This window comes from Emys orbicularis, chromosome 8, assembly GCF_028017835.1.
Source record: "Emys orbicularis isolate rEmyOrb1 chromosome 8, rEmyOrb1.hap1, whole genome shotgun sequence".
NCBI lineage: Eukaryota > Metazoa > Chordata > Testudines > Emydidae > Emys > Emys orbicularis.
The window spans coordinates 78,473,685-78,500,627 of NC_088690.1; the positions used below are offsets into that span (position 1 = coordinate 78,473,685).

The 26,943-nt window shown below is 49.7% G+C and overlaps 1 protein-coding gene across 1 annotated transcript; it reads left to right on the top strand.

Moving 5' to 3' along the window:
• The first annotated feature begins 3,349 nt into the window (after window positions 1–3,349).
• Window positions 3,350–26,427, top strand: SLC23A1 (solute carrier family 23 member 1). The gene is made up of 15 exons (XM_065409476.1): window positions 3,350–3,385; window positions 5,679–5,768; window positions 9,491–9,592; window positions 10,186–10,343; window positions 10,483–10,571; window positions 11,751–11,818; window positions 13,661–13,842; window positions 15,513–15,633; window positions 16,316–16,472; window positions 17,354–17,501; window positions 18,680–18,785; window positions 21,290–21,419; window positions 22,591–22,734; window positions 23,442–23,537; window positions 26,180–26,427. The coding sequence occupies exons 1-15, from the start codon at window positions 3,350–3,352 to the stop codon at window positions 26,425–26,427; spliced, it is 1,875 nt and encodes a 624-aa protein (XP_065265548.1).
• The last annotated feature ends 516 nt before the right edge of the window (window positions 26,428–26,943 follow it).

The following is a 26,943-nucleotide window of genomic DNA, read 5'->3' on the forward strand; positions in this document are numbered from 1 at the left end:
AACTGTGCAGGACTTAGCAACATTTACAAGACTTGGGGGCCAAACCCCAGCTGGAGCCCTGTTCTTCCCAGCCTCTTAGGGAATGATTTGGAGCAACTCTGGTAGTTTTGTGCCCCCTAGCTTGGCTTTTCCCCGTGTAGGAGATAATGTGGCCACCAAAAATTAGAGATGGAGAAGATGTCTTAGGTCATCAAGTCAATCCCTGCCAGCTCAGGATTGTACTTTGGGGCTTATCTATACATGGTCTTTGTATCACTATAACTCCAAGCCTCTAGTGTGGATGCAGTTATACTGCTGCTTATAGTTACAGCAGTACAAAATCTGGTGTAGACCAGCCCTTATAGGGTCATTCTTAAGTGCTTTGCTCAGGTCAGTTTCCCACCATTCAAGAACTGGGCCTTGCAGTGCTACCCATGGGTCTTCTCTCATTCCAGATGGGATTCCCAGCTGTGCAGCCCAGCCCATCATTGTCCCAGATCCCACATTTGCCATCTTTCTGGATGTATCAACAGCTAGGTTTCCTCTTTGTGATGCAGTTAACAGTGACTAATTCCACTGTGTGTGTGATGGGGTGTCCACCCCACACAAGGCAGAGCAGGCTGCACCTTGGGGGGAGCGAGGGATTGAAAGGCTGATTGATGATGGAACCTAGCTGAGAAGGAACAGGTGGGGCTGGTATAAAGCCAGGAAGTTCACAGCAGAAAGGGGCTTCTGGGGAAGTAGTCTGCAATCACCCCCTGGGAGAAGGGAGTTTGGGCTGGTAAACCCGGAGGAGTCAGAAGATGTAGGAAGGAGTCCAGGGCAATAGCAGCAGGGTCTGGGAAAAAGCAGACCACAATTGCTAGACATAGGGTCCCTGGACTGGATCCTGGAGTAGAGGGTAGGCCCGGGTTAGAAGTGATGCAGACTGGACAGTGGAACTGAAGACTGCCTGGGACTGTCGTCCAATAGGACTTTGCAACCCCAGAATGGGAGAACTATAGTGACCAGGCTGGAGGGCCAAGCCATGAAGAGAGAACCTCCTGAGTCACACACACAGAGAGGGAGGGAGGTGGCAAGGTGTGTGAATGAGTGGCAGAAGGAGGTGTTGGACCCAGAAGGAGCTGGTCCCCAGAGCAGCCAAGAGGAGGTGCCCTAGTAGTGAGTGGACCCTGTGACACTTTGCCCTTTCCCATAGTCCTGGCCCCTGTCATCAGCTGGGACTTGGAAAACATTAGCTCCCCCATCCATCAGCAAACATTCGTTAGCATCTAATGTTGCAGTTAATGCTTAATTTCATAGCAACCTTTGTAACTAATAGGCTACTAGAGAGAATCTGGGTGAATCGTGGATAGACACGGGTACAGAGACGTTATTCCAACAGCAGCACAAGCACTGGGGCTGCTGACACCTTCCCATCAGCCTCCTGCCACCCTGGAGCTTTAGATGGTGAAAGACACTGGATGGATAGCCCTGGAGACCAATGATTCTGGGTCTTCACAGCATGGACAGTGGCAGCACAAGCATCTTCCATATTCCCAGCCATTGTGCCTTACCCCTGGCCTGGAAACACCAGTGTGAAAGGGGAGTTTGTTCTGCACGGCACATTCAGTCCTTGGCCTATCTACTGTAGTGGTGGTGGATGCTTAGCTAGTGGGAACTGGATCAGCACCACCAAACAGCAGGATGATGGTGCCGCCTTTCATCATAGAATCATAGCATCATAGAATATCAGGGTTGGAAGGGACCTCAGGAGGTCATCTAGTCCAACCCCCTGCTCAAAGCAGGACCAATCCCCAACTAAATCATCCCAGCCAGGGCTTTGTCAAGCCTGATCTTAAAAACTTCTAAGGAAGGAGATTCCACCACCTCCCTAGGTAACCCATTCCAGTGCTTCATCACCCTCCTAGTGAAAAAGTTTTTTCTAATATCCAACCTAAACCTCCCCCACTGCAATTTGAGACTACTACTCCTTGTTCTGTCATCTGCCACCACTGAGAATAGCTGAGCTCCATCCTCTTTCAGCTGCTGAGGTCCAGGAACAGATTAGAACCAGCATTATCAGGCTGTGCCTTTAAGGGTGTGTCACTCTGGGAGGAGTGTGTGGCCGTAGCTCCCTGAGAAATGGGCTGTGCCCCTTTTCTGGGGGCCCAGGCAGGTAAGCTGAGGGCCTGGTGCTGAACATAAACTGGGGTGAATCTCTGCTAATGATTCCCACCCAGCCACGAGTTTTGTCGGGATAGCTATTTCAAGAGAGAGATGCTTTTATGGGAAGGAAGAGGCTGTTGTGTTGTGAGATACAGGCCAGGTCTACACTAGAAATGTTTGCCAAGCCAATGATGTTGGGCATGGGGGGGGGGGGGGGGGAAGGGACGTGATTTTTACCACACTTCTGCATGGTCCAAGCCAAGACATTGGGATCAGAACCCAAATCCAGAGCTGACTTGCCCCAAAGTTTGGGGCTGTCCTCTGGCCGATGGCGTATCTGTTTGTAAAACAGCTGTGGTGTCTGCAGACCTGAAATGCCCATGTTGGGCCCACTTTTAAGACGTCCCCCCCACCTCCCGTCACTGGCTCTAAAGGCATCACGGTGTCGTGGGCACCAAGATCCAGACTTGAACGCAGTCATCTTTTAGGGTCTAAAATATCCAGGTACCTTTTGTTATTTCTCTTTCTGCCTGTCCAGGTTCCATCCTCTGTAACAGGAAGTGCCATGGAACAACCACTTATCCAGAGGTGGCCAGTCCAGAGTTCAGCACGTGTCAGATGTTCGGGGGTGTTCTGACCGGATTTGGAAAAGTCTGCTGGGCCTGAACCAAAACCCCAGATCCAGACACCCACGGCATTGTGGAACGTCACATCTGGGGGGGAATCTACTTCCAAACCAAAACCACCTGACCAATGAATGTACACCACACACAGATCTAAGAGCCTCTGACTGGGGGCACTCCAGTGGGCTGACCCATCAGAGAGTCTGAGAGCTGGCGCAGATACATTGGCTCAGCAGGATGGTGCTTCCTTTATCAGACCTGATGAGCTGATTAGTGCAATCTGTAATTCAGTCCATTTATGAACTAGTCGGTTACACAGTAACTCAGCACTCTAATGTTTTCACAAAAGAGCTGTGAAAAACGGATAAGTTTAGGAAAGGCTGATCATTCCCCTGCGATGCCAAGCATAATTAATGGAGTTAATATATTATCTTTAAAAACACAGCTCTCATTTCTTTCACAATCAGCAGCCAATAACCGTGGTTATAGATTGACTCCATGAACAATGTCGGGTGTATTGACTAAAGTCCTCCCCATGACCATAAAAAGCGTCACTCTACAAAGTCCCCTTGGAAATCCCAGTGGCACTCTGCAGGAGAATGGGGAACAGTTCGGAAGATTTGTCTCAAACCAAGGTGAACATGTTGTTTGCTATTACCATATTTTCACTCCCTCCCCTTCCCTCTCCCCAAATGCATCCATTTCCTTGCTTACCAGTGTTTGATGTAACTATCTGGGAAGTGGGTGGCAAGCTATCTGTGTTGGTTGTTAGAAGGGGAGGGGAGCAGCCATCACAGGTTCTTTCTTAGACTTGTGTCTGACGTTAAAGGCAACTTATCATTTGATCATTCTTGGAAGCCAGATTTCACAAAGCGCTTCCCTTTGGACTGACTTATTCAACATACGCCTCTGGCTTAGAAGCGAAGTGGAAGCGATTCGGCCCCCAGTGAGGGGTGACTGTGCCACTCAGGAATGGAGCACTTGACATCAAACAGTGATTTAATAGTCGGAATGAATGAGGTTCAAGTGATGCCGTTTTGTCGCTGCTGGTTCCTCTCCTTGGCACCTGCCTCACCCTGGGCAGCTCCCCCCTTTGACATGGCCCAGGGAACCCTGGCAGCTCCACTATGTGTTCACGGACTCAGCAAAAGGCTTGCGAGGTTCTAATAATCAGGCCAAGACTGGAGGTCAGGCAGACCCTTCAGTCAGGCCCCAGGAGAGAAGAGAGCCCAGAATCCGGGCCCCAGAGGGTAAGAACCACAGACGGAGAAATGGGATCCAAGAAACTGAGAACTCTTGGGTTTTTTCTCAGGTAAATTTGCAAGGAACTTGGCTTTATTTTGTATGGGCTGCTGTAATATAGGGACTGATGCTGTTTGCTGCTGAGCACATGCAGCTGCCACTGAAGATACCGGGTGTGAAGTGCATTGAGCACCCCACAGCAGGCTCAGCCCTTTGCAGGAGTGGGCCCATACTGTGGCAGATTTAGTGTGACTCCTTTACAATACAAAGTAACAGTTATCCAAGATCCACCTTCCCCTGGGTGGGGGGGGGGGGGAGGGCAGGAAGGGGTGTTAAACACTAGTATATTCTATAGCAATGATCCAAACCCTGTCAGTGTTACTAGTGAAGGGAGAGTGATCTGAGCACCCGGAATTCCTGGCTGCTAATCCCAGCTTTGACACCAAGGGACTGGGTGACCTTGAGCAAGTCACTTACTCTCTGCCTTGGATTTCCCATCTGTAAAATGGGGGTGATAGGTCACTACTATCTCCTGGGGGTGCTCTGAGGTTTAACTAGTGTTCTGTAAAGGTCTTTGAATGTGCTACACAAGTGGTGACAATACTGTTAAATCCATTCATTTATTTTAAGGAGGGATATTATGTAGCTATGTAACTGCCATTTGATTTCTCTGTACTGTACCTTTGTGTTTCTAAGGCCTGACCTACACACCGACTGATATAGCTATTACAGTTACGGAGTGTGACTTTTCACTGATATAATTATACTGGTACCACCCTAGAGTGGATACAATTACACCATTATAAAGGTGTCTCATGCCAGTATCGCTCATTCCCCTTCCTGTATGGGGATTGCTCTACTGGTATAAGCGCATTTATACTGGTTTAGCTGCGTCCACATTGAGGGATTGTAGCACTTTAACTATATCACTCTGGCTACGTCTTCACTGGGAGGGGATTGATTTAGGATTCGCAAATTCAGCTACACGAATAGCGTAGCTGAATTTGACGTATCCGAGCCGACTTACCCCGTTGTGAGGACGGTGGCAAATCGACCGCCGCGGCTCCCCTGTCAACGGCGCTTACTCCTACCTGCGCTGGTGGAGTACAAGCGTCGATTCGGGGATCGATTGTCGCGTCCCAATGAGACGCAATAATTCGATCCCTGAGAGATCGATTTCTACCCACCGATTCAGGCGGGTAGTGAAGATGTAGCCTCTGATAACATTTTAAACCCATATAGTTAAAGCTGCACAACTTAGATAAAGCCTAATCTGCTCAGCTTCAAGGCCAGCAGCTGTTGTGTGAGCAGCACTGCTGCAGCGTGTCACAGAGGAGACACACATACCGTGCTCTCACTGAGATGCTCCGTTTGTTCTGTCTCACATTGCTGCTCCCTGTAATGTCAATCAAAGCCACTCAGACTGGATGGTGATGGCTGCTCTTTGCGTGGGGAACAAAGACCGATTCTTCACTCTCCAGTGCTGTGGTGAGTCTCTCTGGGTTCCCAAAACAGACAAGCTGCTTTTAGCAACAGCCACCAGCCTGGTGGAGACAGTGGCATCCTTCCAATCAGCGCTGCCTGTTCTGCGCTGTGATCTTTTATTTTCCTGGTGATGGTGCTTCCACCAGCAGTTTCTCTAAGCAGTGACTTGCTTTGTCTTCCATGTCCCTCGGGGAAATGCAGAATGGAAATGCAGCTTCCGCCCGGCACGAGGGGATCCCCGAAATCATCACCGAGAACTCGTATGGGAAGGAGCCGGAGAGCGAGGACAAGGTGAGACCAGCGCTCTGCCTAGGATGCCAGGCAGCTGAGACTGCAGCTTGCCACTAGCTTTAGCTGAGGGAGGGGTCCGTTGTTAGGTGAAGGGCTCAGCTGAGCCCTGAGCGAGGGGTGGCATATGGCTGCGCTGCCCTAGGAGCAGATCAAGGACAGGCTGGGACTTGAGGAATCACAAACTGCCCCCCTTTGGCTCCATGGAAGAGGCAATCTGTGCCAGCCCTTTACCTGGTGCACATTACTGCAGGCTCAGCTAGCATGCTGTGGGGATGTCACTGGCCAGGCTCCACCCACTGCCTCCCTGCCGCCCCTTCTTCACCCAGCTGGGTGCAAGGGCAGGCAGTGGCCCCACAATTGCTGCCAGCTGCGATACAGGTAGCCACCACAGGAGAGGAAGGGGGGCACTGTGGGCACATTGAGCACGTCACAATCTGCCCCTAAAAAAGTGACACTCCTTGTCTTTAAAGCTCATTGTGGGCTCGTCCCACCCTATCTCCTTGTCTCTCTGTTGCCCCCCGCCCCGGCTCATGTAGCAGCTGGCCTGTCTCAGCACCACACCACTGGTGGGACTGGAGCCAAAGCCCATTGCATCAATGGAAAAACTCCCATGGAGTGCAACTGGCTTGGTGCGAGAGCCTTCTCCTCTGCAGCCATTGATGTCTGCAGCAGCCCTCCTGTAGCCCACTGACTCGCCGGGTATTTTCCCAGCTCCCTGGAGAGTCGTCCCTTCCCCTCTGAAACACAAACATTGAGGCCATTGCGGAATGTGGCAGAGTTACAGCAGGTCTTTACTTTTCTTTTTGTTGGTCAGTGACGTTCCCAAAGTCGGGGCTGTTTTGAAAAGGGATGGAGTGAAAAAAGGGAGGGGAGGAAATAACCCCTGTCAGTGGCATTCTATTTCACTCAGTGGCAAAACGGGGGGTTGGGCACGGGAGGAGTGGAACAACAACGACCCTTTCACATCTAAAGAAACTTAACTTTTTGAAAACTGAATCGACACACCAAGAGTTCACTTAATTTTCCCTGGGAAATTTTCATCCTAAAGATGATAAAAAAAAAAAAACCTGAACAAAAGAGTTCAAAGGGAGATTTTTTATTTGAATTTTTTTGGAGGGAGTGACAGGTATTTTGACCAGCTGTAACTGCGAGAGTCGAAAATCACTGGGGCTGGTAACGCTAGCAGGAGGATTGGGGATGAAGCACTGGGTCTGAGCAGTGAAGCCAGAGGCTTGGTGGTAGCAGAGGATCTTTTCTCTGGGTCTTGGCAACTGTTCCTGGGCCTTCAGGGGACTACATTCACAGATTCCAAGGCCTGAGGGGACCGTTCTGATCAGCTAGTCTGATCTCTGTATAACCCAGGCTGGAGAACCCAGGCAGTGAGGCTCGCATCTAGCCCATCATTCCTGGCTGAGCTGTAGCGTCTCATTTAGAAAGATATCCAGTCTTGATTGACGGACATCAAGTGATTCAGAATCCACCACATCCCTAGATCAAGTGTGCCAATGGTTAATCACTGAAAAATTAGCACCTTTTTGCTAGTCTGCATTTGTCTAGTGTCAGCGTCCAACCACTAGATCTTGCTATGCCTTGTTCTGCCCTCTGCTGTCAGAAATCTCTTCCCCATGCAGGTACTTATAGACCTTAATCAACTCACCTCTTATTCTTCTCTTGGACAGACTAAATAGTCTGAGCTTCTTTAGTCTCTCGCTATAAGGCAGGCTTGGCAGACGCCACATCATTCTTGTAACTCTGTTCTGCACCCTTTCCAATTTCTCCACATCCTGTTTGACATGTGGCCAGCAGAACTGGACCCAGTATACAATCCATGTGAGGTAATAGCACCTCCTTATTCCTACTCAATATGGCCCTGCTCACACATCCAAGCATCACGTTCACCCTTTTAGCTACAGAATCGCACTGGGAGCTTCAGTTCTGTTGCCCCCAAAGTCCTCTGCAGCATCACTGCTTTCCAGGATCCTGTTCCTCCTCCTAAGCGTGACCCACATTCTTCGTCCCTTGCATTTGGCTGTATCAAAAGGCATGTTGGTCAAATGAGCTGAGCTTACCAAGTGATGTATAACTGACCTTGGTCCATCTCGCCACCAATTTGTGTGTCCGCTGCCCATCTTACCAGCAATAATGTTCTCCTTCCAGAGCTCTGAGAAGGATAGTGAATAGCGTTGGGCTGAGAACAGATCCCTGCAGGACCCACTAGCAACAGGGAATGCTGCAGGGGTTTAGGGCTAGCTGGCAGCTACCTTCTTGGGCAAAAACCCTCAAGCAGCAGGGCCCTTACCAATGAGCTGGTGGGATAAGAGGAGAGCAGTTCTTCCCTGTAGATTGCACCACTCTGCCCCACATCCTTATGCACAGCATTCCTCGGGAGAGAAGACACCCCTGGAGAGGCCTTTGCCCCTTGCATGTGAAATTCAGACGCCAAGCCTGCACTTTGCCCAGGAAACCCTAGAGCTTTTGGAAATGGCAGGCAAAGGGCCAACAGCTGTAGAACTCCCGGGTAGCACATGGGGTAACACAGGGTCAGAGCCAGGCCCAACTGACTGAGTTTTGGGGCCCTGTGCACTCTGGAAATTGGGAGGGGGCCCATCACTTTCCTCAAACTAGAGCTCTGCTCCAGCTGTCTGCCCCCACTTCTCTTGGCAGCCCCCACACATCCCAGCAGCCCTGACCTACATCCCACTCACCCAACATCCACCCACTTGCCCCCAGCCCCTCACCCACCACCTCAGGGACCTTCCTGGCCACCAGCACCCCCTCCCCCCATCTCAGCACCCTGCTCCCATCCAAAGCTAGGGCAGCTCCCCCTGATCGCAGCCACCCTGCTCCGCTCACTCCCTTCGCCCGCCCCAGCCCTGCGCTGCTCAGGTTTGGCCCATCAGCTCCCCTGTCATAATTGGAGCGTGTGGTGCTGTGACCTGGCGCACGGGGTCACAGCACCACTCCAGCTTGGATTGGGCTTGTTTCCGGTGGGTGGAGGCTCCCTTGAGATGGGGGCCCTGTGCAAGTGCACCCAGTGCATGCTGGGTAATCCCGGCCTGCTCTGAGCACTGGCCCTAGGAATGTGTGGCTAATGGAAACAGCAGCGCAGTGGAACCAGAGGCTTCAGGGAACCGGAGACACCAGTGTGGGTCTGAGTGGTGACACCCAGAATCTCAGGGGGCTGTTTGGAGCCAGCCCCAGGGGGGCTGTGCACGAGTGGGCAAGGAACAGATTGCTTTGTCCCCCCGTGCAGGAGCCAGCCAGAATCCCACTGGAGAATGCAGCCCCGTCTCCCTGCTAGCCCCTCACTGTCTGAAGGGGGCATGAGAGGTGGGACAGGGTGGTACTAAGTTCCCTTCCTCCCCTGCTGTGGGCATGGAGTAGGGAACACACTGCACTGGGGGCAGAACTATTGCTCCAGTGTGGGCTCCCTATGAGGGGCCAGCCAGATTCTCGGCTGGGGGCTCCAGCTGCAATGTGGCCCTTGCAGCAGGCCCGAGGGCTCTCAGGACAGATTGGGTGAGTATGTTACTCCAAGACAGCCGGGGCATAGCAGATGTGTCTCAAATCTCCCTGCACTGGGGCGATCGCTTCAGAGACCAAATCATGGGGGAGCAAGGAAATCCGCTCACATTTGATTTCTGTCAAAGCTTCTCAGCCTAACCGCCAACCTCTGCTCTCTGCCCCTGCTGGTGCTGAAATCATCCTTTCTCCATTTCCAGCGCCAAGCCACAGGCACAGGGAGGGAGCAGAAAGAATTCGACATGATCTATAAAATTGAAGACGTGCCCCCATGGTACCTCTGCATCCTGCTTGGCTTTCAGGTAAGAAAGGAGAGATCAGAGGGCACTGCCCCACTCTCTTGCTTCCAGTGCCCTGTTACGGTCATGACATACACACAGAGGTTAGTGTATTCTATGGTTTTTAATCTTTCTGGAAGGGTGCAATGTAACACCACTTTATTTCTTAAAATCCAGTCCCTTACCAACATAAAGAAACAAAACCAGAGAGAGAAAAAGCAGGCTACTCCCTAAAACAGGTATTACTCATTGTCTGGTGCAAACTGACAGTGGCTCACACGCTTCCCTACAGAGCTCTCTAGCCTGCAAGCAGGACCAGGACACCATTGAACATCTAAAGTGATCGCTGTACAATTTTAATACAGTTTTCCTTATACCACGTGCCCTTATACGTGACTCTGAGTTTCGGTCTCATTAGCAGTGGCAAGAGCAAACCCCTGACATTCAGAGGTCCAGCACAAGTCGCAGTGCACCACTTAAGTCCCATAGCACATTGGGACTTAAGCGGTACCACGGCCTTGTGCAGAGGCGAACTTCACTCTCCCTGGGAATGAAGGTGGGTTCTCAGATTCGCCCGAAAGCCCTAACCAAAGACTCCTTTCCCTTCCCCGCTCCAGCACTACCTGACCTGTTTCAGTGGGACGATCGCCGTCCCGTTCCTCCTGGCAGAGTCCCTGTGTGTGGGAAAGGACCAATACACAGTCAGCCAGCTCATCGGCACCATCTTCACCTGCGTCGGGATCACCACGCTGATCCAGACCACGCTGGGGATCCGGTAGGTTGACTCTATGGCAATTGTTCTCCACACTTTCTTTTGGCTGTTGGTCCCTGTTGAACCATTGCACGGGAAGCTTTGAAGGCGAGGCAGAGCGGCGGGCAATTGCAAATGAGGCTTTTCCTTCTTGCTCATGCAGACTCCCCCTGTTTCAAGCAAGCGCACTCGCCTTTCTGGTTCCTGCCAAGTCCATCCTGGCTCTAGAGAAATGGAAATGTCCCCCAGAAGGTAACTGAAGCTTCGTTTACAACCAGGTCATGTGGTAAAGCCCATGAGTCACTTAACAGCCCCTCCAAGTACAACCCTTATAGCTAAGGGTACAACAGGGTCATAGCGTTTAAGGCCAGAAGAGGCCACCAGACCTCCACTAGCCTGAAAGGGCCTCCACTAGCCTGACCTCTTGCATATTAAGCTAACAACCCCACTCGAGACCTGCACACTAATCCCAACAACCAAAAGGGGACCAAGCCCATAGGAGACAGTTCTAGTATGGGCACGAACTAGGGGGGGCTGAGGTGCACCAGTGCCCGAGGCCCCTGAGTGGCAGGGAACTGATTAAGTGAGAAATACCCAGAGGAACTTGGCAAGCGACCTGCCCCCAACGCCACAGAGGAAGGTGAAACCCCCCAAGGTCGCTGCCGATCTGAGCTGGGGAAATTCCTGCCTTACCCCATATATGGCGTCAGTTAGACTTTGAGCCTGTGAGCGGGAACAGCCAGCCAAGCGCCTGAGAGAGAGAACACTCAGTGTCATGTGTCAAGTGTCATGGCTGAAGCACAGCTATCAAGAGGTAGTATAGTCTAGTGGGTAGGGCACCAGCCCAGGAGGCCATGGCTCTGTGCCCAGTTCCCTGATGGGTGACCTGGAGCCAGTTCCTTCTTCTCTCTCTCTGCCTCTGTTTCCCCTCCCACACTGGTCTATTTAGGGCACGTCTACACAGCAAATGAAGGTGTGATTGAAGCACCATTAGGCACGCCAGGGTTAGCCTTAATCCAGCTGGCGTGGGTAACATTGATCATGGCGGTGCAGGCTTTGGCACAGGCTAGCCATCCCAGTACCAGCCCACCAGAGCCCCTGTGTACATACCTGGGCTGCTGGTCCAGGCTGTTGCATTTCCACTGCTATTGTTGCCCATGCTGGGAAGATTAAAGCTCACCCAGATATGCTACCAGTGTTACAATCCCACCTTCACCTGCAGGGCAGATGTACCCTTCGCCGGGCGGCTCTTTGGGACAGGGATCGGCCCTCACTCCGTGGGTACACGGTGCCAGCACAGCGGGGTCTCTAGATTTCAAGGGAGATGCACCAGTGTAAACAGGACTAGTACAGCAGTGAATCATGCCCTAGGGGGCAGGGCTTGGAGTGCTGTTATCCCTGCGTGTCTAACAGCCTCGTTTCATGTCTTAGAGGAGATCTACGGCAATTGGACATTACCACTGAACACATCTCACGTGTGGCACCCGAGGATGAGAGAAGTAAGCTGTGCTCTCTGACTACGCCGCCAGGGGCGTACACGGCTCAGGGGCTCTGGGGATCTGTCTCTCCAGGACACGGGAAAGAAGACTCCCCCCAGACAAACACCCAACTTGCTTACATCTCGGCTGCATTAGGGCCACGCACCTTGGTGTTTATGAGATTCACCCCTGTGCAGGGGGCCAGTGCAAAGTGCAGGTGCCACTTCTGTCCTGTGCAAGCCACAGCAATTTCCCCCTGCTTCTGCAGTCATGTCCAGCCAAGACGCACAAGCAGGAGGGCCCTCCAGGTGACTCTAGCCATGGTTGGGTGCACTTGACTGGTCAATGGGAAATACCTTCAAACACATCTCAGGCCAGTGCTCAGACATGCCAGTAGCACCATAGCTGTGAATGGTGCTGGTGTCTGTCTCAGTGCAGAGCAATGGAGACGAAGCATTGCCTATTAGTTAGGACACTGGGCTAGGTGAATTCCCTGCTGTGCCCTGTACTTCCTGTGTGACACTGGGCAAGTCACTTAGTCTGTCTGCCTCAGTTCTCAGCTGTGCAATGGGGCTAGCACTGCCCTACCACACAAGGTGTGGGACGATAAATACATATAAGATAGTGCGGTGCTTTGAGATTTGCTGATGGAAAGGGCTATGTAAGAGCCAGGTATTGTTATTAACAAGGTCTATGCTGATAGATGGAGAGATACCGAAGTGACACCATCCTCCCTCAGCCCGGGAAGCTCCCATGTGCAAAAAAATCCAGTTTGGAATGGGACATAACCCTCCAGGCTCTAGGGCATAAGCCAGCCTCTAACTATGGAGAGCTAGGAGGAATCTTTCCCTTGGGGCTGGTTAGCCCCTAACAGCCCACTGCAGGTCTCCCTGCAGCTTCCTATGGAGAAGCTGGTGCTGGCCCCAGCTGGAGGCAGGATCCTGGATTAGATAGATCCCTGGTCTGATCCAATGTGGCAATTCCTGTGTCCAATGGAAGGTGGATACCAGACAGCACCTCCTGCTGGGAAGTAGGCTAAGACCCAGAAAATGCAGCTCATCACTGGGCTGCCTGGCCATGGCAGAGAGTTTCAGACTTGCTGGGTTTTATAACGTGTAAAATGCAGTTATTCTCCAGTGGTTTAATCTTCTAACCAAACAAGAGGACTTACTTTACAGCAGCTACAAGAGTTCCAGCTCTCGCGTTGCACTCAAACAGGAGAGGCCTGGCCTGTGGCCTCCCAGACATCATCCGACTCGACTGACTGTGGCTCCTGGGCTTATTCACTAGTCAGCTTCATTTTACCCAAGACACATTTTATGTTTTTAGTCATTTGCTCTTCTTTGAACCAGGATGCAGCCATTTAGAATTGCTCTTGCATGATACTGGCATGTCCCCTTATGCTGTTCAACCCAACCTTCTCTAACTTGTGAAGAGCATGGGCTGGACGGATGGATGGACGGACGGATGGATATATATAATGACTGGATGGATGGATGGATGGATATTCCCATTCCCATCCCAGTTCAAGGTTCTTCCATGCTTTATTCCTTTCCCTTCCTCCATGGATGAAGCCTTCCCCAGCACAACATCACTCCCTGTGGACAAGGGCTAAACCCTTGTAGCTGATGGCCACGGTGCTCTCTGCCCATGTGGGGCAGAATGTGCTGCCAGGGATGGGGGGCCTAGTGGCATTTGCATGGCTCAGCACCCAAGGTCAGAGCCATGCAAATGCCACTAGGCCTCCAGGCTCATCCCTATCTGTAGCACCTGCACGGGCGGAGGAGCCTGGCAGCATGTGACAGCTCTGAGCTGACCACATCGCCACACCTCACATGCTTTCCCCCCCCTTTTGCACCATAGATCCAAGGGGCGATCATCGTGTCCAGCCTGGTGGAAGTGGTGATCGGGCTTGTGGGGCTGCCAGGAGCACTGCTCAGCTACATTGGACCTCTCACCGTCACTCCCACCGTCTCCCTGATAGGACTGTCAGTCTTCCAAGCTGCGGGGGACCGCGCAGGATCGCACTGGGGCATTGCAGCATTGTATGCTCCTCGCTTATCATACAGAGACCAGCCACAGGGCTCACAGATTGACATGCTGCTAGCACTTAGTGTCACACCCTCATGGGTGTGCATATCTGGAGGCAAAATCTGGCCCTTAAGCTCCAAGTTACCCCCAGCTCAGGGTTAAATTCCATCCCCAGACGCATTTGCTGATTGCAGTGGGGTTTGCCCTATAGACCTGATCCTGCTCTAATTGAAGCCAATGGGAGTTTTGCCTACATTTGCATATTTCATATGGAAAACATGCAGCGCTGCTCCATGTAACTTACAGCAATTGGTTTTTCATAATCAAGATCACTTGATAATGAGTATTCAAGCCAAAAAGGGGGACAAAGGTTGAGAGGGGAAGAGTAGATGGCATTAGTCATTGCTTTGCTGAGTTTTCAATAGGATGCAAGGTTCAAAATCTGTCTGATAACTGATCTGACTGTGTGTCTGTCTATCCTAGAAGCATATAGGACACCAACCACCACCATATCTAAATACCAGAGCTGACTGAAAATACCATGAAAGTTCAACCTGTGTTTTTGTCCCAAATTAGGATGAAAAGTTTAAATATCAAAAATTTTGGCAGAGCAAAATGTTCTGAAAAAAATTCTATTTGGAAATGTCAAAATATTTCAGCTCTGTTCTACATTAAGCTGTGTGTGCCTGAGCTGCAGCAGTACCTCATGGGAGTTATACTTCAGATGCCTCATGCCTCCATTCACCTCTAGCCATACTACATCTCCCATAATGCATCAGGGGCATGGGACTCTCAAGATGCATTGTGGCAGTTCAGCATGAAGGGAAACTGTGATGCATTATGGGAGATGCAGTCCAGTCAGGGAGTCTGGCCACTAGAAGAAAATGGGGGCACGAGGCACCCAAATTACAACTCCCATGAGGCCCTACCACAGCTCAGACAAACACAGGTTAACGTCAAACTGTCCCGAAACAAAACATTTGATTCAGTTTGATAAACCAAAATGTTTTGATTCAGCTGGACCTGACCCAAGTAGAAAATCAAAAAAATTTCCCCTGGAAAAATCTTGATTTTGTAGCCACTGCAGGAAAAAACATTTGACAGAAAATTCCTGACCAGGTCCACTCAGCACCCAATACATCCTGCTGTTGTAGCCCAGCTAGTGAACAGTGGATTAGTTTACTCCAGTCAACTAAACATACGTAAGGCAAACACCTCACCGGGATTATCCTTCACCATTTACTTGTGACACGTTCTCAGAAAACAACAGGAACTCCGAACTTAGCAGACACAAAATGATGAATGGGGAAATTGGCCACTGGCACCCACAGGCATGTTTGCCACACCAGCATGGATTGTATGTTCTTCTCATACACCAGATCTGTTCTCCTTCTCATTTCTGCATAGCCCAATGGACACTGGCTTGCATAGACTGGCCTGTAACTGGTTAAAACCATTTGGGTTCAAATACACTATTGTTAATATTATTCATGGTAGTGCCCAGGAGCGCCAGTCATGGTCCAAGATCTCGTTGCACTAGGTGCTGTACAAATGCAGAACAAAAAGATGGGCCCGTGCCCAGAGAGCGTACGATCTCTGGACAATGGTGCAATTCGGCCCTCAGGGAGTTCCCCTTCTGCATTTCCTAGGGATGTCCTAATGACTCTTTTTCTCTTTTCAATAGATCCATTTTTCTGATTGTTTTATTTGCCCAGTACCTGCGAAATGCGACCTTTCGGCTGCCTGGGTACAAATGGGGGAAAGGTTGTATTGTGTTCAGGCTACAGATCTTCAAAATGTTCCCGGTATGGACGGTCCCATCCCCTGCTAATTACCAATGACGGGTGAAACCTCCCACAGCTCAGCGGTCTGGGTCAGATACATACCAGGGGGTCTCCAGGCCTGTGACGGAAACATCTATGAACGATCTAGTGCTGTTGGGGCTGTGGTGTTGGGCTAGCAATCGCTAGCACTTACAGAAAGCGTGGCCATGGCTGTGGCATTTTGGCACTAACCGTGCTGGCCAGAACCCAGGAAAGCAGAAATACTTGGAAATGTGAAATAAACGGGGGAAAGACTGTAATTAACGGAACTTTTCCAGACCTCAAAATACTGTCCTAGATGGGTGCGTGCACTGGTGTCACCACTGCCCTCTAGAGTATGGACTGGGTACTATTCCACTGTGTGGCAGGGTCCTGCTACAGCTAAGGGCTGAGAGAGCTTCTTCAACGGGGGCTGAATTGTGGGGTTGGATGTGCTAACTTCAAGCCCTGCTGTTGCTGTGCTGGTCTCAACGGTCCCACAGCACCGGGATCTCTGTGAAGCCATAGATGGTCCTGGAGTTGTTAGTGTAGGTTGGGGGTTTGGATTCCATGGTGGGCAATTCTTGCTGTATTTGGAGCAGTTCTCCCATCCGTCTTCCAGGGGTGTTGCTGCTCAGTGTGCCTGGAGAGTTATGTTACATGGGCCTCTGTTTTTCATCCCCAGATCATCCTGGCCATCATGGTGGTGTGGCTGCTGTGCTATATTTTAACACTGACGGATGTTTTCCCACGCGATGCTGAGGCATATGGCTACAAGGCCAGGACGGACGCCAGGGGGAAAATCATGTCAATTGCACCCTGGTTTCGTCTACCGTACCCTTGTGAGTGAACATGAGATTCTCTCGTGAATCACGAGGGATCAGGGAAAGTGTTTGCAGAAGTGTACACACGTTTCCGTGCAGTGCACAAGTCAGGTTTGCCTGCCATTGGTGCACATACCAGCCCAGCTTGCAGGACACTTTTGCATGCTTCCCCAGGCAAGGCAAGGAGCTGGGGCACCTTGCCCCTGCTCAGTATCTTCCACTGATCCTCAGAATTCGCCCCCTCACTCTGCTCCCCATGCTGGAGCTCAGACTGGGGGAGCGAAATGACCCTTTCCCCTAACCAGATACTCAGCAGAAGCTGCTGTAGGGAAAAGATCACCCTCTACCATCTCCCCTGGTGCACAGCACTGCGCAGGGCCATTGGGGTCCATACTGATTCACAGGGACAGGAGTCCACTGGTAACACCCACAGCTGAGTGGGTGGCCCAGGAGCAGAGGAGAGATGCTAAGGCTGGCCAGGCATGGCCTGAGCTGGCATCCTCCTGCACAGCCACCGCCCCCATGGCTGGCTGCACCACCGGAGCAGAGAAGAAAGCTGGGCGGTTCTCAAGGAGCAACCTGCAGCAGCAGAAGCATATCCCCAGTGTGTGTGTGTTGGGGGAGGGCTCTAGGGGCTTGCAGCTTCCCCCACCCCCACTGCCCCACAGCTGTGTTTGGGCTGCCCAGGTCACCTGTGCCAAGCACAAGTCCATAGCGCACTTTGTCAGAAGGATAATTGGCTGAGCAGCCTTTGCCAGCACACCCTGTGTCTGGCCCTTTGAGCCGGGCAGGGCGCAGTCTGGAACCCATGCTAGAGCGGCTCCTGAGCGGACATGGCCATGTTCAGGGCTTGGGATGCCCGGGGCAGCTCATCCCTTGCTCTGCTTTGCCCGATGCAGGTCAGTGGGGCTTGCCCACCGTGACAGCAGCGGCTGTGTTAGGGATGTTCAGCGCTACCCTGGCTGGCATTATCGAGTCCATCGGGGATTACTACGCCTGTGCCAGGCTGGCAGGGGCTCCGGCGCCACCCATCCACGCCATTAATAGGTACGGTACGAGCAGCTCACCCGTCCCTCTAAATCACACATGGGTTTGTGCAGGAGACCCGGGGTTTGCACCACAGCAGGACGAATCCTACTGGGCAGCAGTGGGTGGGAGCCAGGACACCCGAGTTCTAGGCTCACGTGTGTTAGCCAGGTTTTCAATGCCCAGCATTTGGCCCCTCAGTAACTTTGGCCTGGCTTTCTAAGGGGCTGCGCACCCAAAGCTCCCATGAGGGCAGCTGGAGCTGCAGGTTCAGCACCTTGGAAATGTAGGTGCCGAAACATGGCTGTAGTGCTACCATTTGGCACCCAAATTTGACCCCCATAACAGGCTACCGTTTGGCACCCGTAACCTGGCTGAGCTCACCTTCCCCAGGTGGTAACTGGGACAACGCTCCCCATCTCCCTTGTTTGTCGAGCATTTAGAACATGCCATACACTGTGCAAGTGCCCCGTGTGTGAATGTGAACCTCGCCCATGCTTTGTGCCAGGGACGGTTACAACGAGGCTGGGGCATGCCCCGGCCACGGCGCTATCCCCCACTGCAGGGGAATTGCTAGCCACTCGTGGCAGGCAATGTGTGCTGCACCCTTTTCCATCGCAGGGGAGCAGAAGCCGCTGGCTGGAAATTCTCCTACCACAGCCCTGCCCTGTCTGCACCCCCTCCGGTGGAGGCTGTGTCTGCCGCATGCAATCTGCCCCTAAGTGCCCTCATGCATCCCTGCCCTCTCCAAATGCTGCCCTGAGAGCTGCCAATGTGATGGGAAATGAAATTTCACCCAATGAAATGAATAGGCAGCAGATTTAAAACAAACAAAAGGAAGTATTTCTTCACACAACGCAAGGTCAACCTGTGGGACTCTCTGCCAGAGGATGTTGTGAAGGCCAAGATTATAACAGGGTTCAAAAAAGAACTAGATAAATTCATGGAGGATAGGTCCATCAATGGCTATTAGCCAGGATGGGCAGGGATGGTGTCCCTAGGCTCTGTTTGCCAGAGGCTGGAGATGAGCGACAGGAGATGGCGCACTTGATGATACCTGTTCTGTTCATTCCCTCTGGGGCACCTGGCATTGGCCACTGTCGGAAGACAGGGTACTGGGCTAGATGGACCTTTGGTCTGACCCAGTATGGCCGTTCTTATGTTCTTATGAAATTTCTTGGGTTTGCTTGTGTTTCCAGAGGCATTTTTACAGAGGGGATCTCCTGTATCATAGCTGGGCTGCTGGGAACGGGCAACGGCTCCACATCCTCGAGCCCCAACATCGGTGTCTTGGGCATCACAAAGGTACCAGCCAGTGAGCTTCTTTGGACACCTCCCCTATGTGCTGAGTCAGGTGGGATCGCTGTAAAGCTCTTGGCACCTGGACTGATCAGCCGGTGCCCAGCACAGCTACCGGCCTCTCGCCTGTGCTGCAGAGAATATCAGCATCTTCCACTGGCATCCTGGTTATTTTGTGGGTGCAACAGAGGGTGCAGAGTTCAGGCTATAAAACCCTTCATGGATCCATAGACACCATGGCCCACGTTTTTTTCTTATGATGTAGCCTCTCTATGATGCTATTCCTAAGCCATAAAGAGGGCTTAAATGGCCCGTGCAATACTCTGCTCCTGAGGCTGGAGGGGGTTCTACAGCCAGCACAGAGCTGGCATAATAGCTCTCTCCAAGCCCCTGGTGTAGGTCATGGGCTGGGGAAGCAAGAGATCAGGCAGAGGGATAACAGCACATGGAAGCTGACACAACTTAGAGCAGTACTAGGGCTGCTCTAAATTGCACCCAGAGCCCAGCATGGCACTGAATTAGGGAGGTGCTGTGGTGGCTTAATGCCATTTTGTGTGCCCAGTGTAGAACCAAAGGAGCAGAAACTCTGGCCTACTCTCGCTCATAGTGCACCAGCCTGGCTGCTCTGCTCAGCTGAATGTTGGTAGCCCCAGATTTGCTGGGTCTGGGGCAGCTGGTGGAGCATTCTCAGCAGCCAAACCTCCGTTCTGGGATTCACGCTCCATCTGGGCCTGAGTCCCAGCTCAGTGCAGGATCTATCTAGTTTCTGATGCTGGCCCTGAGGCCCTTCCTGGTCACTGTGTTCATATAACGTGTGTCTGCAATAGCCCCTCTATGACATTGCTGTGGCCTCTTCTGCCCCTGAGACCTTGGACGCACCTGGTTCCACTTGCCTCGCAGTCAGAGTTCGCTTTCTGTCCCTGGGCATCTGTCAGTAAGTCTAGCTTTCTATGGTGCTTCTCTGCCCCCTCTTGTGTCTGAGTGCCTCCCACTCACTGCATTTATCCTCACAACCCCCCTGCGAGGTGGGGGTGGTGGTCCCAGAGCTCGGACTGCAGCCCAAGGCTGGAAATCAACAGCCCCACAGCAGTGAGCCCGAATCAGCTTGCCCAGGCCAGCTGTGAGGTTTGAATTGCAGTGTAGACATACCCGAAGTGCCTTGCCTAAGCGCTGTGGGAGCCAGGTCAGGGTGTCCTGAACACACGAGACTTTTCGGGTCGATTTTCCAGAACCAGAGAGAAGGTTGTGAAATAAAAACTCTGCGTAGAACAATACCCGGGGCCGGCTGCGGCCTGGGGCCTGCGTCCGGCTTCCAAAGCAGCACTTTAGAGAGCTGCCAACCTCACGCGTGAAAGAGCTCGACCAGAGGCTGCTCTGACTCACAAAGAGGCTGAGCTGCGCAGGACACCGGCTCACAGGGAAGGGAGGTGGTTCGTAGTTGGGGCACTGCACTGGGATATGGGATTTATACGTCCAAGCTCCCTTCCTTGCTCTGTGACAGGTTTTCTCCGTTCCCCACGCCTGGAAATGGGGATAAAACATCACCGGAGCGTGGCAGGGCTAAAATTGGAGGGAAGATGCTGTAGAAGGGCTCAGGCTTGCTGGTGTTTCTCACCCAGTGCATGGTAGAGCACGCACCACTGAGACTAACGAATAGTGCTCAGCCCATAGCGAAAGCTCTGGCTCGCCAGTCTCTCCCCATGAAACAGAACATCCCCCCCCCCCCTTTAATTTCTAAAGTCTGACGCAGCTTGGTGCACTGAGCAGGGAGTGAGGAGATCTGGGGTCTCAGGCACTGCATGAGCTTGCACAAATCACTTCATTTCAATGTATCTCAGTTTCCCCATCCCACTGTCACCCAGAAATCAGTGCCGGAGTCTGGGTATATTGTCAGTGCCACATGTTTGTTTAGACTGCGTCGCTCAGTCCTTGAGCAGAGGAGGTCACAGACAGCACCCAGAAAAAACACGTTCAGGGCTCTCAGGCCAAGCACCAGTGCCTGGTTCCCAGAGAGCAACGCTGCTGCAAAAATTCCCACTATGTTAGAGAGAGTAAGGCAACGAGCAACTCCTGTCCTGCTTGCAACAGCTCCCCCAAAAGGAACTGTATCACAAACGTAGCAACAACACAGCAGGTCTTCACAGACTGTGCCCTTGTTTGCATGCTAAGAAAAGGAACTGGTAGAACTCTGGGTATGTCTACACAGCAAAAAACCCTGGAGGTGCGAATCTCAGAGCCTATGTCTACAGACTCAGGCTTGCAGTGCTCCCACTATAGTGCTAAAAACAGCTATCTAGACATTCCCACTCAGCCTGGAGCTTGGGCTCTGAAACTGTGTAGATGTACCCTACACAGAGGCATCTGGTATCTCCCACCATAACAATACTTACCTCCTTTGGGAAGTGCTTTGAGATCTCTGGATGAACAGAGCTGTATAATAGCTACATATTACTAAGCCTGGAATGACTCTAGTCAATTTGTTTCACCTTGTTGCTGGTTTTTCTCTACAGGTGGGCAGCAGAAGAGTGGTGCAATATGGAGCTGGGATCATGCTTGTTTTGGGAACCATCGGCAAGTTCACGGCTCTGTTCGCCTCTCTCCCTGACCCTATCCTCGGAGGGATGTTCTGTACATTATTTGGTAACGTACCTATAAAGATATGTTTATAAATGTAATCAGCAGAGTATCAAGGCAAAATTAACATTAAATTGCAGTGCTCTTTCCTACCAATCCTTTCCTAATATATTCATTTACATTTGATTGGCCTAAAAGTGACTTATAGAGCTTGCACCAGGCTGACATTTGCAACGCTGCCTAAGAGGGTTGGCTGCCCAGTGCCCATCAACATTGGCTTTGAAGCTCTCCACTTAAACAGCTTGCTTTTCTTTCAGAATCAGTTACAGGGAACAATCTCAAAGATGCAAAAGAACTGCAGCTACATAGCATCACTGGGGATAGGGAAGGTAACAGTGGGATGCACAGCTACTGCCTATATTCTAGGGTTCAAGTTTTCCTCCAAACGTAAGAGATTATCATTAGTGCGAGCTATACTTTTGTCTCTTGACCCTAAGTGGTGGGCTGCCAATGCATTATAGCAGCCTTAGGCCTTGTCCATATTCGAAGTCAAATCAGTGTAACTTTAAATCTGTTTCAGAAGTGATTTAGTTAAACTGGTGCAGAATACAGTGTGACCGCAGTTACTTCAATTTCAGGCTGGTTTATATTGATTTAGCTTAATTTGGTAATGAATCAATTTAAGCTAAATTGATATAAACCAGATTTAAATCAAATTAAGAACATCCAAACAGGTGTTTGCACTGGTCTGATTTAATCAGATTCGGATCACACTTTCAGGCTTGATCTACACTTCAAAGTTAAGTCAACATAGCATAGTCAGAGGTCTGAAAAAAATCACACCCCTTACTGACAAGCTGTGCCAGCCTAACCCCCAGTGTAGACGCAGCTATGTCGACAGACGCATTCTTCTGTTGCCATAGCTACGGTCGTTCGGCAGGTGGTGTTTCTGCACCAATGGAAAACCTTTTCTGTCGATGTAGGCTGTGTCTACGTGATGGGTTGATGCCAGCATAGTTACGGTGATGTAACTATGCCTGTATAGTCTCTCTAGCATTAGACATACCCTTAGTTAAACTGGTACAACTTTCAGAATAGAGATGGCTTTAGTGGTACCTAATTTTTTGCCTCTCAGTCCCAATGACTCAGCAGGTGGCTACCTCTACCTCGCACGGAATGCACACAGACCCTCTGTGTCTATAACAAGGCTGCGTTTTCTCTGTTTGCACATTTTCAGGCATGATCACAGCTGTTGGCCTTTCCAACCTGCAGTTTGTTGACATGAACTCCTCCCGCAATCTTTTCATTCTGGGATTCGCAATGTTTTTCGGGCTGACGTTGCCAAACTACTTGGATTCGCGCCCCAATGCCATTAACACAGGTATGCCTCTTGGATGAAAGCCTCAAAACATGCTTTAGATCCCCTATTAGTACTGCAGTGAATGGAGGACTCTACTGAACTCTTGGCATCGAGTAAGATAGGAATGTGGGTCTCTTGGGCACCATGCTAATACATGGTACAAGTGATTATCAATATTGCAATTCTTAATGATGATGGAATGACATTAGGAATTTTATGTAGCTTCCATAGGAATGTGGGGGGATTTAGGGCATTTGTCCTGCTCCAAATGAGATCTAAACCCTAGTTAGCTTGCTTTTGTTTGCAGCTGTTGGTCTCTTCTCCCTTTTGATATGTGCCTATAGCTACTCTCAGCATTTCAACACATGGTGTGCTTTATAAACTAGATTTTTAGGAACTCTAATAAAACAAAATGGACAATGGGATATGAGATAACACATACACTGAGTCAGTGGGCCTGAGATGCTCATATAAGCCGAGTGAAGAGGGAAAGCAGGAAGGTAGGTAGATAAGAGAGATGTCTTTGAGTATCAATTTAATCTAATCTGGGCCCACAAACGCCTTAGTCATAATCAAAGGTATTGCATGGCATCACTGGAGTTTATTGGTAGGAAACAGCCAGTCGTCTTTAAATACACACACTAGTCTTATTTTTCTTTTTCAGACAGACGATAGCATCTAACCCAGTGCTCTGTGTTAATCGGTGTAACATTCTGCATGTTTTATAGGTGTTCCTGAAGTGGACCAAATATTAACAGTGCTGTTAACAACAGAAATGTTTGTTGGGGGTGGCATTGCCTTCATATTGGACAACACCATTCCAGGTACAGCCATTGCAAGCTTTCACGACAAGGCCTTATAATGCACTGGTGCTGCCAGCGGCTTGAGTCACTTTGTGCATGTCTGGTTGTATATTGTTTTAGTTATGATTTCAGTCCTGGCTGGAGAGGTTAAGCTATATTAATTGCTGTTGGCAAACTATCTTCTGGCAGAATCAATGATTCAGGGTTGTAGTTGGAGGTAGAGCAGGATTTTTATGCAATAAGAGCCTGTCTCTCTTTGAATAGAGTTAGACCAGTGATACTCAGACCTCCATGGTTCAGGAGTCAAATCAGTGATCAACATTACGCAAAAGAGCCACAGTTGTGTGAATTCATTGTTTCATTTACTAGTTATATATATATATATATATATATATATATATATATATATATATATATATATATATATATATATATATTCTCACAGCAAAATGACTCACCATGTCTTACTAATCTATTAGAGTTCTTTGAAGGGGTCAACAAACATGTGGACAAGGGGGATCCAGTGGACATGGTATACTTAGATTTCCAGAAAGCTTTTGACAAGGTCCCTCACCAAAGTTGTCATGGGATAAGAGGGAAGATCCTTTCATGGATTGAGAACTGGTTAAAAGACAGGGAACAAAGGGTAGGAATAAATGGTAAATTTTCAGACTCGAGAGGGGAAACTAGTGGTGTTCCCCAAGGATCAGTCCTAGGGCCAATCCTATTCAACTTATTCATAAATGATCTGGAGAAAGGGGTAAACAGTGAGGTGGCAAAGTTTGCAGACGATACTAAACTGCTCAAGATAGTTAAGACCAAAGCAGATTGTGAAGAACTTCAAAAAGATCTCACAAAACTAAGTGATTGGGCAACAAAATGGCAAATGAAATTTAATGTGGATAAATGTAAAATAATGCACATTGGAAAAAATAACCCCAACTATACATACAATATGATGGGGGCTAATTTAGCTACAACTAATCAGGAAAGAGATCTTGGAGTCATTGTGGATAGTTCTCTGAAGACGTCCACGCAGTGTGCAGCGGCAGTCAAAAAAGCAACCAGGATGTTAGGAATCATTAAAAAAGGGATAGAGAATAAGACAGAGAATATCTTGTTGCCCTTATACAAATCCATGGCATGCCCATATCTTGAACACTGCGTACAGATGTGGTCTCCTCATCTCAAAAAAGATATACTGGCATTAGAAAAGGATCAGAGAAGGGCGACTAAAATGATTAGGGGTTTGGAACGGGTCCCATATGATGAGAGATTAAAGAGGCTAGGACTTTTCAGCTTGGAAAAGAGGAGACTAAGGGGGGATATGATAGAGGTATATAAAATCATGAGTGGTGTGGAGAAAGTGAATAAGGAAAAGTTATTTACTTGTTCCCATAATATAAGAACTAGGGGCCACCAAATGAAATTAATGGGCAGCAGGTTTAAAACAAATAAAAGGAAGTTCTTCTACACAAAGCGCACAGTCAACTCCTTGCCTGAGGAGGTTGTGAAGGCTAGGACTATAACAGGGTTTAAAAGAGAACTAGATAAATTTATGGAGGTTAAGTCCATTAATGGCTATGAGCCAGGATGGGTAAGGAATGGTGTCCCTATCCTCGGTTTGTCAGAGGGTGGAAATGGATGGGAGGAGAGAGATCACTTGATCACTACCTGTTAGGTTCACTCCCTCTGGGGCACCTGGCATTGGCCACTGTCAGCAGACAGGATACTGGGCTGGATAGACCTTTGGTCTGACCCAATATGACCATTCTTATGTTCTTAAGTATTCAACAATTGGTTAATAACATAGTAAAAGCATCCTGACTGGTTAATAACATAGATCGGTTATTAATTAAATCAGTATTTTAATATCATAGGCAGGAGACACATTAGACGTGAGCCTCAGTCTGAGTATCACTGGCCCAGCACAATAGGGCCCAGTCTTGATTGGAGTCACCAAGTGCTAAATAATAGGAAAAGAAAAGCTTTTAGAGAGGAATCTATTGAGTAATTAATTCAATATAATGACGGGTAAAACTGATCAGTCCTTCCTGTATATCCCATCTCATTCTGTGACAACTAAGGATCACTCAGTGAAGTTAAAGAGTACCATGTTTATAAGTATGAGGACATATTTTATGTAGCACAAACTGAACCTGTGGAACTCACTGCTGCAGAAAAACACTGGATCAAACACCATGGCAGAGTTTGTTTGTTTTTACAAAGGGTGGGATAATCTTACAAACTCTAGCGAGATAGGTAGCACTACAAGCTTGATCCTGCCCTGTTTCCTGCATGCAGAGTTCTCACGGGAACTCAGGATCGTTTTAACTACATCTCCCATCCACTGATAGTGAGGTAATGCAATCTCATGCTTTCAGGTATAAAAGGTAGGGGTGTATTTTCCCCCTCACCTCCTTGTAGAGCATTGAACAATTGGCCACGTGCATTTTTCTGTCTTTTTGGAAGCATCAGGCCCTGGCCATTTCAGAAGGCAGGATACCAGCCTAGTCAATGGTCTGAGCTGCTGTGGAACAATCCTTTCTCCAAACAAGTGTTTGTGCAGAACTTGAACTACATCCAGTGGCTCGTTACTTGGAATGAGTAAGCTATTTAGTTATTTTGCTGTCCTAACACTCAGGATCTCTCGCTCTCCCCAGGGACACAGGAGGAGCGTGGGCTGGTTCAGTGGAAGGCCGGAGCACATGCAGACAGAACCACAGCTGCAAATTTGAAAACCTACGATTTTCCATTTGGAATGAGCGTGGTAAAAAGGATACAGTGGTTGAAGTATGTGCCAGTATGCCCTGTTTTCAAGGGATTTAATTCAAGAACAAAAAGGAATTGTGACACAATGGAAAGCGTTCAAGAAAACACAGACAACCTGTTCATATGTACTAAGGTCTGAAAGACTCCTGTAATGTGACAGGCGCAAGTCGTTCAGTGCCAGTTAGGTACGATGTACCACAGTTCTAGTTCGTAGGTTACTGAAGGAAGACCAGGGCAGGAGAGTTGTGTCAAACGGAAGAGGGGAGAACATGAGGATCAGTTCATAGGGGTTCCCCCATAGTTTTGATTCATGTCCCCATGGAGTCTACAAAGGGAAACACACCCTAGTTTGAGTCAGTCATCTTTCCCTGTGCTGTCCATTCAGTCTAAGCATGTGTGACAGCTGTGGCCTGCTTACTCTCGAGATAGCACAAGCCTTCAGTATTGTACATCTGGCTAGTGTGTGTCATTCTAACAAACCCAAAACCTCAAAGCAGCTCAGCCAAAACAGCAGAGTTGTGGCTGGACTGACTTCTAACCAACTTTTGCAGTTTCCAACTCTCACCCCAAATTGGTTTAAGATTTGTACAAAACTTGGCTCAGATTCGCTGGAATGCTCATGAATCTAGGCAAAACTAGCCCAAGTTTTACACAG

Bases quoted from the DNA above. Each gene is read 5' to 3' on its own strand.
- SLC23A1 (XM_065409476.1), top strand. From the start codon at position 3,350: ATGGGGAACAGTTCGGAAGATTTGTCTCAAACCAAG. The intron at 9,593-10,185 runs GTAAGAAAGGAG...TCCCCGCTCCAG, and splicing joins GCATCCTGCTTGGCTTTCAG to CACTACCTGACCTGTTTCAG. The intron at 23,538-26,179 runs GTACAGCCATTG...CGCTCTCCCCAG, and splicing joins ATTGGACAACACCATTCCAG to GGACACAGGAGGAGCGTGGG.